This window comes from Scleropages formosus, chromosome 6 (genome assembly GCF_900964775.1).
Source record: "Scleropages formosus chromosome 6, fSclFor1.1, whole genome shotgun sequence".
In the NCBI taxonomy this organism is placed as follows: domain Eukaryota; kingdom Metazoa; phylum Chordata; class Actinopteri; order Osteoglossiformes; family Osteoglossidae; genus Scleropages; species Scleropages formosus.
Genome location: NC_041811.1, coordinates 33,087,977 through 33,101,200, shown reverse-complemented (window position 1 = coordinate 33,101,200; position 13,224 = coordinate 33,087,977). Strand labels below are relative to the sequence as shown.

The 13,224-nt window shown below is 46.7% G+C and overlaps 1 protein-coding gene across 1 annotated transcript; it reads right to left on the bottom strand.

The window, feature by feature from the left end:
• Positions 1–27: 27 nt before the first annotated feature.
• Positions 28–3,093, bottom strand: LOC108933047 (homeobox protein goosecoid-2). The gene is made up of 3 exons (XM_029252610.1): positions 2,048–3,093; positions 670–914; positions 28–423 (listed from the first exon to the last, which is right to left on the bottom strand). Exons 1-3 carry the CDS (start codon positions 2,298–2,300, stop codon positions 322–324), a joined length of 600 nt encoding a protein of 199 aa, XP_029108443.1. The 5' UTR covers positions 2,301–3,093; the 3' UTR covers positions 28–321.
• Between the last annotated feature and the right edge of the window lie 10,131 nt (positions 3,094–13,224).

Genomic DNA, 13,224 nt, shown 5'->3' with positions numbered 1-13,224 from the left:
AAGAAGCGCTTTTAAAGAAATGAACTTTATGGACACATTTTAGTTAAATATGTACGATTATTTTAAACTATCGGCAATTAAATATGTGTTAATATGCTATACAATTTTCAGGAAAATGTTACAATTTTAGAATTGTTATCTGCGCTAAAGTAACAACATTGCTGCAATAATAATATTGTACAAGCCAGGTCAATACTCCTATTTGTTTTGCTAACATACCAGAGTTAATTCATTTGTATTTACAGGTGAAATTAAACTGGCAAGGCAACTAATAGTGGGTCCATACTACAAAGCGTCATGTATTTGTTTAAATTCCAGGGCTTAAGTTTTATTTTCTATATTTTTCCAGTGCTCAAGGTCACTTGCACTAAAAGTCAGTCTCTTCTGTCTTCTCCATTTGGCTCGACGATTCTTAAACCACACCTGAAAAACACGATTTGTCCAAGCTTTGTCATCGTGTTCCTTTTCGGGATTTCGAGATGTTGTGTACATGCTGCTCTTTTAACAAATATTTTTGAAAAACCACGTAAGTCTTTACTACTATATGGAAATACAGCACAGCTGACTTATTTCAATTTTTTTTTATTTTCAGTACGATTTTAACTTTTTAAACGAAGTAATCTTTGTGTCCCAGTGTATGAGACCAATGGTCTTGAACGCTTACGTCACCTCCACCCTCTCCTCGCGCAGGTGAGTCCTCAGCGCCAGCTGCTCTCGCGCCGTCACATCCGGGTACTGGTTCTGAACGAACAGCTCCTCGAGCGCATCCAGCTGCTCCTCGGTGAATATGGTGCGGTGCCTCCGCGTGCGTCTCTGGATCTGGCTGAAGAAGAGCTCCTCCGCGTGGCCGCCGCGCGAATCCGCCGCCGCGGCCGAGTCCTCGCGCGCCCGCCTGGACCACGTGTACTGGCACGCTCCAGTTTGGGAAACAATGAAGCGCGTGCTCGTCACGTTTATTCATTTAGCCGACGCTTTTCTCCTCCAATTATTCACCCATTTATACAGCTGTTTTTTTTTTTTTACTGGAGCAATGTTGTGGTAAAACCTTGCTCATGAGTACTTTAGGCTAGCAGTAGGGGGATTCAAACCTGCCGCCTTTGTACAGTACTTTGTACAGTATCCGAAGGCTTTGGATCCAAAGGCAGTGGCTCTAAGTACTGTACTACCAGCTATTTATATTTATTCATTTAGCTCAAGCTGTTCTCCAAAGTGACTTGCAATATTAAGTTATAATAAAACATCATCATTTATTCACTTAGCAGATGCTTTTCCTCCAAAGCAACTTACGATGGATACGATGTGGTGTTATCAGCCCATACACCTTATTCACCAAGGTGCCTTCCACTGCTAGATACACTACTTACACTGGTTCACTCATCCATACACACTATGACACAGTCTCTCTGTAACTCACACACTATGGGGGAACCTGAACAGCATGTCTTTGGACTGTGGGAGGAAACCCACACAGACACGCAGAGAACATGCAAACTCCACGCAGACTGAACGGGAATCAAACCCACATTTTCTCGCAGCCCCAGGTGCTATGAGATGCCGCCCATCAGAATGCCTTTGTTGTTACCTTTGGCTTTGTCATTAGCAAAGGGGGCAACAGAAATTTACATTTAATTCATTCATTCATTCATTAAGAAGAAGAACCGCTGATTGACTTTAATGATCAGACATGCGGAGGTGAACATGAGCTCATCAAGGGGGCAGCTGGTAGTGTAGTGGTTAGAGCTACTGCCCTTGGACTCCCAGGTCAAAGGTTTGAATCCCACCCCCAGCTGCACTACTCTTGACCAACATACTTACCCTGACTGTACTCCAGTACAATTACCCACCTGTATAGATGTAAGTAGCTTAATGCTGTAAGTCACTTTAGACAAAAACATCAGCTAAATAAATAAATATCAAATCATCACCATGGCAATAGGCTCTATATCTGAGATGGACACTGTTCATTTGGCCAAACAGACAGGCAATGTCAGTGATACAAAGAGACACTGTGTCACTGGTAGTGATGATGATGATGATGAGGGTTTACCTGTCAGAGGTAGGTACTCTGCCTTGAGCGACTCCCCGCAGCGAGAGCAGTAACAGCAGCAGAAGCACGCGTTTTCTTCAGCATCTGCGGACGGAACACCCTGTGGCACCATGTCCTCCTCAGATGACTCTCTGGGAACGGCAGGAGGGGACACAGGAGCGCCTTCTTGGCCCTCGCTGACTGGAAGCCTGGCCAGGATTTCCTCGATGGTGAAGGAGAACTTTCTCTTCTCCGCCCGATCGGCCTCTCCCATGACCTCCTGCCGTTCCCCTTCCTGGGCAAACTGTCTGCGGGTGTGCGTCGCTTCGACGCTGTAAACCTGCTTGCGTCAAGGTTCCGGTGGGTGTGTGGTCACCTCCCAGAGGTCTTTGAAATGTGGTACGGATGCATCGTCTCCACTCTCTGTGCTGTTTTACTAACATCCAGGACCTCTCTTTCTTTATAAGTGAGGTTGAATGAAAAACGAACAACAACAAAAAAAACCCCCCCATAATCCTCCTATACAGCAATAATAAAGCAGTAGAAACTAAATTCCAGCTAATCTGGGCAGTTTTGTCAGGGGGTTAGAGGAGATGTGGGGACTCTGCTAATCTTGCCTCATTGCTTTCTCAAAGGAAATCAGATTTCGGTCTCAGCAACAAGGGGCGAGAACACCTAAGATCCTCATTGTAGTGGTTTTAGGAGGAAAAAGATTGTCTGGTATTAGAGGGTTGGACATGAAGATGAACCTTTTCTTGCAGTGGCCCACAGTTTGATCACAGCTGTTTTATCTGTGTGTGGCAGTTGGTGCTTGATGGGGGATTAGGACTGCAGTATGTATTTTTATGCTTGCGTTTTAACGTTCTTGACAAGGCCTGTGATATATCTGGGAGCTCTGCTTGCCTGGTCTCACACCCTTCACACATTCTGCAATATTATTTGGCCTTACAGTTTCAGCACAGAAACATTCTTGTAATAAATATAGGTAATTATACTATAACAATTTCCTTGCTCCAGTGGTAGCCAGTATTTCCATTACATACATTTATCCAAAGCAACTTACAATGTTAAGGTTACAATTATCACAATTATTTACCCATTTATTGGACCGGGTCCTGCTCTCCAGTGGGTCTGGGGTTCGAGTCCCGCTTGGGGTGCCTTGCGACGGACTGGCATCCCGTCCTGGGTGTGTCCCCTCCCCCTCCGGCCTTACGCCCTGTGTTGCTGGGTAGGCTCTGGTTCCCCGTGACCCCGTATGGGACATGCGGTTCAGAAAATGTGTATTTACCCATTTATACAGCTGGGTAATTTTATTGGAGCAATTTAGGGTAAGCACCTTGCTCAAGTGTACAACAGCCAGAGGTGGGATCAAACCTGCAACCTTTGGATCTAAAAGTGGTATCACTAACAACTATGCTACCAGCCGCCTATTTCGTAGCTCCCGGTTCGGGGGATGGAACCGCCTCTGAGGTTTGAGCTTGGGTTCTATTTTGGTTCCATCTGCAGAGATATCCCATCCATCCATGGTACACCCTGAATCAAAGCCCATGCTTTTGTGGTAACCGCCAGACCACTGCACTGGAAAAGCAGTTATTGATACTGGATGGATGGATGGAAGGGATAATTCCCAACCTGATTCGTGACACCATCAAGACTAGTGAGATCATAACATGTCATCAGTCACAAAATTTCCACGCACACACAAAGCACGTGACACTGAAATTCACATTCCTGGGATGCTATCGACTTTCCCCTAAAGTACCATGCAGCCTTATGACAGCAATGCAAGCAAAACAACAGTGTCTAGACCGTGGTTTGAATCTTACTTGGAAAACTTTGATTGAAATGCAAATCTTGGTAGGAATACATGAGGAAATACTCTGGGTCCTCAATAGACGAACACAGTTGAGACAGGAAGTCTGTTGGTAACATGGTTTCAATGTAAATCCAACCCACACACACAGCCTGAAACCGCTTGTTCCAAAAGGGGGTCGCGGTGAACCGGAGCCTAACCCGGTAACACAGGGGACACACCCAGGCCAGGACGCCAGTCTGTCGGAGGGCACCCCGGGTGGGACTCGAACCCCAGACCTACCAGGGAGCAGGCAGAGACCAAGCCCACTGCACCACCACCACACCCCCTGCATAAATCCCACCACTACATCAAAATCAATAAAATCATAACAACACACACCCCTAGATTTATTCACAGGTTAGGCTGAAAAAAGAAATCTGAGATGAAACTGTAATGAAATCAACAATTTGCTGCAAAACTTTTATTTGTTTATTCCATTTTCATAAACTGCTTGTCCTATGCAGGATAGCTGTGTTCTCGAGCCTCTCCTGGAAACGGGGCAGGAGGTAGAAAACACCCCAGATGGGTTTGCCATTCCACTGCAGGAATTTAATTTTCTTTTATTCACTTAAAATAAAATGTGCAACATCTGTCAGCATCTGGATACTTGCAGTTTTTGCGTGATCAAAAGCGTAATAACGGAGACACGACTCCATTGCTTCACTGGATTTGTTCTGTAAAGGTCTCGTATACAGCTATAATAAAAAAAAATGCTGTTAAGACCTTTATTCTATAATTTTTATCAGCGTTTGAGCTTTTCTAAAATTTAAAACTTATTCAAAACGACTCTGAAAAATACATTTTTATGTATTCTTAGTATATAATTATGTGTATAATCACCGATATTCACACATATATGTTACATATTAAATCAGCAAACATGAGAAAGTCATTAATACCCATATGGTCACTGTAGGTGCAATATCAGGTGTCCCCCAAAATTCTTAGAAGCTTTTATGCCCCAGAACCCTGAACTATGGGTCTTATCAACAGCCTGGGGTCATTGAGAAAGTCCCCCAATACAACGTATGGCTACCGTGGTCAAAGCTGCCATAGAATTGTATTTATTTCGGCACCAAATCCTTTATTTTACAGAAAGCAATAGGAATTAATGGATTTTCTAAATCTATCCTAAGCTCTGGAGATAAGGGGGTTCAAAAAGCAGATAACGTTAAACATCGCCGTGTCCCATTCACTGAAATTTAATAGCCAGCCAACTGTTGACATATAGTTTTTAGGGCTGGGAAGATGCTATCGCCAGTCTTTGTGATTTTGAAAGGAAAACATCTTATCATGTCTGTATTGGTTATAATGGTGGTAAATCCATTATAAGGGATTAATAATAAGTAATCTTCTTAAGGTTCTCTTTTCTGAAAGCATATTTGTAGAGTACGGACATCAAATCCTTGCCGTGGTAGAAAGCGGCACCTTCTTTCCTCAAATCACAATTTCTGGCTTTAATAAAGCTCATTTTCATTTTTCTGCCCTTTTATGTAACTGGGGAGAGTACAGATGATGCAGATTTAGCGTTATATAGACTTATCGTTCATTCTTTCCTCAATTTCCGGAATGTTCTAGTAGCTGGGCATTGATGCTCAGGCTGCGGTATCTTTTTCCGTTTATTTGTTTTGCCTGATTTTCTCAGTGAGGAGAAAGCAGGCAGTTTCGAGTTGCACTAGAGGGTGTAGTTCTGCCACTATTTAGTCGAGTCCGGAAGACACGGATGAACCTACAAATCCTATAAACAACGAACGCTATTCAAAATATAACCAAACCGTGCAACAAACATGCAACATTCGCAAATCACAAAAAGTCATAGTAAAATGAAATGTGTTAATTTTTCAGCACGACATATCGGAAATAATAGCAAGAATACGAGATCTGTTGATAAATAGTTCTGGTTTTCTGAATGGCCTGATTTTGGATGGAAGTGCATCCATCTGCCCGCTCAGCATGTTACAGAAGCCAAGCTGGGTGGACATCGGGGTGTCGCTTCACAGTGATGTCCATGAAAGGACTTTGGCCTCTGAAGCCCCCATCTCCTTCAGCCCCCTGCCACCATCCCAGTGTTTACCCACTGCGTCCTCAGTTGGTGCAAGAACATTTCTGGACAAATAAGCCCCTAGACCAGCCATGCAGCCCCTTTGCCAGGGAAGAGCAAGAAGAAACTGTACCTGGTGTCCAGATGGACTGCGCTGGCTGCGGTTCAATAAGCATCGACAGTATATCCATTAATACAACACAGTAATGAGCCTTTCATTGGGTTCATTAATTTACGTGGCAGGCAACAGCCTAGACGAGAGCCCATTTCCTATTTTACTTAGGAGGAAAAGATCATCAGGTATGGCCATTTAACCGTTCTGGAAATGTCGTTTTGAAAAGGAATTTAGGATTGAGATACAAGGTTTTCGTGAAAGGATTGACTTGGTAAAGTAAACGAGAATGTTTGCTTTTCAGTGCTGTAAGGCGAGGCCTTGCACTCTTTGGTATTTAAATTTGGTAATATGAAACGTTGGGAATACCTGGATGCACTGGCGTATGACGCGAGTTGGTCACCTCACACGTTTCACAAGGGACTCATGCTTACACCACACGTCCCTATAGCTGGGCCAGCAGAACTTTTTTACTCTATTCTGCCCAGGAGGTCTTGGACAATACTATAAATATAATTATGGCAGATGTATTTCCTTATTTATTCATGCCAAAAGCAATTTTTTTTCTAAATATCAATAATCTATTCCATCTGACAAAGGTAGTTCGGCATCATACATCTTTTGATCTACATTCACTTACCCAATGGGTACACAAAACATCATACAGTGAAGGTGAAGTGATTGCAAGTCTTTCCCCTTTCTTTGTGTGGCAGCGTATTGGATTTTTCAACAGTCCAGCAACACGTCATTAAACGCTGCTTGTGCTTGCGTTCATCTCTGCGTGAAGTTTCTGTGCTTCGCTGCAGTCGGGAGTCGATAGAAAGGAAGCCCATCTAGGCAGAAGCCTGTGTATATACGTGTCAGTATATTAGAAACCAGGGATGCTGCTGGCCCGAAGTCCTGGGGGAATGATGTCATAATAAAATAATCAGGAATGGGCTACTCGTTGTCTGGTCTGAAACACAGCGGTTCCCCCCTTATCCGCAGCTTCAGTTAGCTGCAGTCTGAAAATATTAAATGGAAGATTCCATAAATAAACAATTCATAAATTTTAAATTGCATGCCGTTCTGAGTAGCGTGATGAAATCCCGCACTGTCCCGCCCGGGACGTGAATCATCCTTTTGTCCAGCGTATCCACATTGTATACGCTACCCTCCCGTTAGTCACTTAGTCCCGTTAGTCGCTGTTATTACAGTATATTGTTATAATTGTTCTATTTAATTATTAGTTATTGTTTTTAATCTTTATTGTGCCTCATTTATAAATTAAACTTTATCATAGGTATGTATGTATAGGAAAAACATAGTATATATAGGGTTCGGTACGATTTGCGGTTTCAGGCATCCGCTGGGGGTCTTGGAACATATCCCCTGCGGATAAGGGCGGGGGGCTACTGTACTCATGTTAACACTGATGAGTAGAAGGTGTACAAAATTAATGACTGATCCTGACAGATAGTCAGGACAAAAGCAGGTGCATCTATGATAAAGGTGGACCTTCTGATCGAGATTGATTCTGGTTCCAGAAGGCTGTATTTCCTACCACCTGAGACACACCCCTTGTCTACAAACACAGAGCAATATAAATCAAGTAGCATTGGTAGTGAGGATGATATACAGTTTAAGACAAATAAAGAAAAAAACTGGAAGGCATCAGATTAGAGGAAACAAAAATACTAAGGCTGGCGAAGGCGAAAGGAACCCCTGGGTATCCCAGGCTAATGAGCTCTAACCCCTCCTTTACATACTAATACTTCACAATTAGGGAAAATGTAGTGTTCAAAGAACCAGCTCTGCAGTGCTCACATGGTCATCTGGACACCCCGTGACTAGTCAGCAGCTGACCTGCGGTTCAAGCAGCACAAAGGGTGAGGGCTTGCAGGTCTCAGCAAAGTTCGTTCCTAATGTGTTGATTCCAGGGACAGTCATAGTGGAGAAGAATAAATGAATATGACTACATAAGTGCCTTGTGGGTGGCACAGTGAGTAGTGCTGCTATCTCACAGCGCCTGGGTAGTGTGAGAGGACATGGGTTCGATCCCTGCTCTGTCTGCGTGGAGTTTGCAAATTCTCCCTGTACCTGTGTGGGCTTCCTCCAGGTGCTCTGGTTTCTTTCCATAGTCCAAAGACATGCTGTTCAGCTTCAACCATAGTGTGAGAGTGACAGAGAGTGAGAGAGTGTGTTGCACTGATGTATGGATGAGTGACCCAGTGTAAATTGCTGTGGTGAATAAGGTGTGTGGGCTGGTAACACTACATAGAGTTCACTGGAAGTAACTTTGGAGAAGAGGGCCTGCTAAGCAAATAAATGTAGGTAGGTACAGACTACTGCCAATAGTGATAGTTGCATTTTACTGTAATAAACAATAGGTCAAATGGTGACAAGGACAGTGGCCCTAATACCAGTATTCCAAGCACAGGCCACACATATATGTTTGGACACACTGCGAGATGCCCAATCCTTTATGATGACGAATATGTCGGCAGTAGTGTTGATGTAGAAATGTTAAACGGTTTACCAGAGTGCCACTGCTGTACCTGCCAAATAATGGCAGCTGCAGCAGAATCTGTGGACTGTTAAGGTAAGTACAAACATGATGGAGGACACAGAAGAAGAACTGTCAGATTACAATTTCTGTCCACTTATTGCCAGCTAAAGCCAAATAACGAATAAACAAGCAAATGAGCAACGCATGATAGTGTCTACCGACAGATATTTTTAAGTGTTAAAGATCGTTTTATTAATTCCGAAGCCGATTTAACGATGAGAGATAAATTGCATCCAAATGCATGACAAGCAATATGGCACACATTTGAGACTACTGTGTTACTTGGACACATTTTGAGTTTAGGACTCCATTAAGCACTGAGACCTGACAATAAAATGGTTTAAGAGGCCATAGTGGAGTCTGTTTAAAGGCGACACATTTCCAAGTCAATGGTGATCTGCTTTAGTGTTGTCAAGTTATTTTTTGACCTTATAACCTTTCATATATGATTAGGTCAACATACATGGCGCAGCAGTACAATGACAACACAAATATCATCATGTGAATCAGAACACTGCACTTCAAGTTCGGTTTCGCGCTACCTTGATGTAACATCTTCGTAAATGCTATCCATAATCCATACCAGAGAAATTACTCCTGGTGTGACTGGTGGACTGGAAATGAAGACCGCCCTATGTCTTGGTGTTTGCTGTGGACAACAGGTCACTGAACCGGCTAATGAAATTACCCATTGAGGCAATAATGAGTGGGCCCATCTGCCTTGGCCCAAGTCTCCACGACAACACAGTGGTCTCGTGGACAATGGAACTAGGGGTACACTTTTGGTCAGATGAACACCAAACAGCTGTGTGCTCAAAGCAGCACACAAAAGACGTCCTGCCTAAGCAGAGAGATCCCGGGTCTGTGTACAAGAGCCAAATGGTGCACCAAAGGATTTGGGCTTTAGGGCTTAGACTCATCTGCACAAACTCATCTGTCCATCCATCCATCCATCTTCCTCCGCTTATCCGGGGCCGGGTCGCGGGGGCAGCAGTCCGAGCAGAGTACTCCAGACCTCCCTCTCCCCGCACACCTCCTCCAGTTCCTCTGGGGGAACCCCAAGGCGTTCCCAGGCCAGCCGGGAGACATAGTCTCTCCAACGTGTCCTGGGTCTGCCCCGAGGCCTCCTCCCAGTGGGACAAGCCCGGAGCACCTCCCCAGGGAGGCGTCCAGGAGGCATCCGGAACAGATGCCCGAGCCACCTCAACTGGCTCCTCTCGATGCGGAGGAGCAGCGGCTCTACTCCGAGCTCCTCCCGGGTGACTGAGCTCCTCACCCTATCCCTAAGGGTGCGCCCAGCCACTCTGCGGAGGAAACTCATTTCTGCCGCTTGTATCCGCGATCTCATTCTTTCGGTCATGATCCAGAGTTCATGACCATAGGTGAGGGTAGGAACGTAGATCGACCGGTAAATTGAGAGCTTCGCCTTACGACTCAGCTCCCTCTTCACCACAACAGACCGGTACAATGACCGCATTACTGCAGACGCCGCACCGATCCGTCTGTCGACCTGCCGCTCCATTTTTCCCTCACTCGTGAACAAGACCCCAAGATACTTAAACTCCTCCACTTGAGGGAGCAACTCCCCCCTAACCCGGAGGGAGCAATCCACCTTTTTCCGACTGAGAACCATGGCCTCGGATTTGGAGGTGCTGATTCTCATCCCCGCCGCTTCGCACTCGGCTGCAAACCTCCCCAGTGCACGCTGCAAGTCTTGACTTGATGAAGCCAACAGGACCACATCGTCCGCAAAAAGCAGAGACGAGATCTCGCGGCCACCAAAACAGACACCCTCCGTTCCCTGACTGCGCCTAGAAATTCTGTCCATAAAAATAATGAACAGAATCGGTGACAAAGGGCAGCCCTGGCGGAGTCCAACATGCACCGGGAACAGGTCTGACTTACTGCCGGCAATGCGAACCAAGCTCCTGCTCCGGTCATACAGGGAACGAACAGCCCGTAGCAACGAGCCCCGAACCCCATAATCCCGAAGCACCCCCCACAGGATGCCACGAGGGACACGGTCGAATGCCTTCTCCAGGTCCACAAAACACATATGGACTGGTTGGGCAAACTCCCACGAACCCTCCAACACCCTAGTGAGGGTATAGAGCTGGTCCAGTGTTCCACGGCCAGGGCGAAAACCGCATTGCTCCTCCTGAATCCGAGGTTCGACTATCGGTCGGATTCTCCTTTCCAGTACCCTGGCATAGACTTTCCCAGGGAGGCTAAGGAGTGTGATCCCCCTGTAGTTGGAACACAATCTCCGGTCCCCCTTCTTAAAAAGAGGGACCACCACCCCGGTCTGCCAGTCCAGAGGCACCGTTCCCGAACTCCACGCGATGCTGCAGAGGCGTGTCAGCCAAGACAGCCCCACAACATCCAGAGACTTGAGAAACTCGGGGCGGATCTCATCCACCCCCGGAGCCTTGCCACCGAGGAGTTTTTTGACTACCTCAGCAACTTCAGCCAGGGTAATGGACGAGTCCCCCTCCGAGTCCCCAGCCTCAGCTTCCTCTACGGAAGGCGTGTCGGAGGGATTGAGGAGATCCTCAAAGTACTCCTTCCACCGCCCGAGAACATCCTCAGCTGAGGTCAGCAGCGCACCACTTCCACTGTAAACAGTGTTCGTGGAACACCGCTTCCCCCCTCTGAGTCGCCGGACGGTTTGCCAGAATCTCTTTGAGGCCGACCGAAAGTCTTCCTCCATGGCCTCACCGAACTCCTCCCAAGCCCGAGTTTTTGCCGCGGCGACTGCCAGAGCCGCGCTCCGTTTGGCCCGTCGGTACCCGTCAGCTGCTTCAGGAGTCCCATGAGCCAGCCAGGCCCGATAGAACTCCTTCTTCAGCTTGACGGCATCCCTTACTTCCGGTGTCCACCACCGTGTTCGGGGATTGCCGCCGCGACAGGCACCGGAGACCTTATGGCCGCAGCTCCGAACAGCCGCACCGACAATGGAGGAGCGGAACATAGTCCATTCAGACTCAATGTCCCCCACCTCCCTCGGGACCTGGTTGAAGCTCTGTCGGAGGTGGGAGTTGAAGACCTCTCTGACAGGGGCCTCCGCCAAACGTTCCCAACAGACCCTCACTATGCGTTTGGGCCTGCCAGGTCTGTCCAGCTTTTTTCCCCCGCCATCGAATCCAACTCACCACCAGGTGGTGATCAGTTGACAGCTCAGCCCCTCTCTTCACCCGAGTGTCCAAGACATATGGCCGAAGGTCAGAAGAAACGACTACAAAGTCGATCATCGACCTCCGACCTAGGGTGTCCTGGTGCCAAGTGCACTGGTGGTTATTAATAGCCCCCCAGTTCAGCCGCCATGTGTTGGAGTCTACCCCGGTGAATGAGAGGGTCATCTCCCTACGCCTTCGGGTCAGGGAACGGTCTCTCACTGTCGTTTGTGCTTATGCGCCTAGCGGCAGTGTAGAGTACCCGGCCTTTTTAGAGTCCCTGGGGGGCGTGCTGGAAAGCGCTCCCACTGGGGACTCTGTCGTTCTACTGGGGGACTTTAACGCCCACGTGGGCAGCGACAGTGATACCTGGAGGGGCGTGATTGGGAGGAACGGCCTCCCTGATCTGAACCCGAGCGGTGAGTTGTTATTGGATTTCTGTGCTAGTCGCGGTTTATCCATAACGAACACCATGTTCATGCAAACTCATCTGTTTTAATATTAAAAAAGCCTTTTTTCTGTACCGCTTACTGTCACAAATCTCATATAGGAACACATTTAGAAACAGTGGTACGGTACAGTTCGGAACGCTGCTGTCCCAGTTGTATTTGACTTGCCGAAGCATTCCCATGTATCTTCTCTACTCGTTTCTCTGCACTGGCTTCCAATAGCTACCTGGATCAAATTTAAGACCCTGGTTATTGCCTACAGATGCATCAATAAATCTTCTTCCAGGTATCTACAGGACTTGATCATCCGCTACACCCTAGCCAGACTGCTACGCTCTTCCACATATGCTCGCCTGGTGGTCCCACGCATGAAAGGTAAAGCACGGAGGTTCTCGGTTCTGGTTCCGTTGTGCTGGAACGACTTCCCCCTCTCACTCAGAACTGCTAAATCTCTGTCGATATTTGAAAAGGTCTTAAAACTCACCTCTTTCAGACTCACTTCACCCATCATCTCTTAAGTTCATGTAAGGTGTAAATGTTCATGCACCATCAGTGGTGCAGTGGGTTGGACTGGGTCCTGCTCTCTGTTGGGTCAGGGGTTCGAGTCCCGCTTAGGGTGCCTTGCGACGGACTGGCGTCCTGTCCTGGGTGCGTCCCCTGGCCCTACGCCCTGTGTTGCCGGGTAGGCTCCGGTTTCCCGCGACCCCGTATGGGACAAGCTGTTCAGAAAATGTGTGCGTGTGTGTTTGTGCACCGTAACTTTAAGATGATGCCCGGATAAACCTTTACACAGCTACTCCTGTAACGTAAATGTTTATACATATCCTTTTAAAAAAAATTACTCGGAAGGTGATCAGGAATCGTCGATATTCTGAGTTTTATGCAGCTACTCGTGTGATAAACATTGGTTTATATGGTGGAAAGAAACTAACAGCAGTTAATGATTACGCGTCTGCAACTAATTGTCTTTTTCTGCTAATGTAATGAACACATTGTATTTTCCATGAAATGTATGTTGCT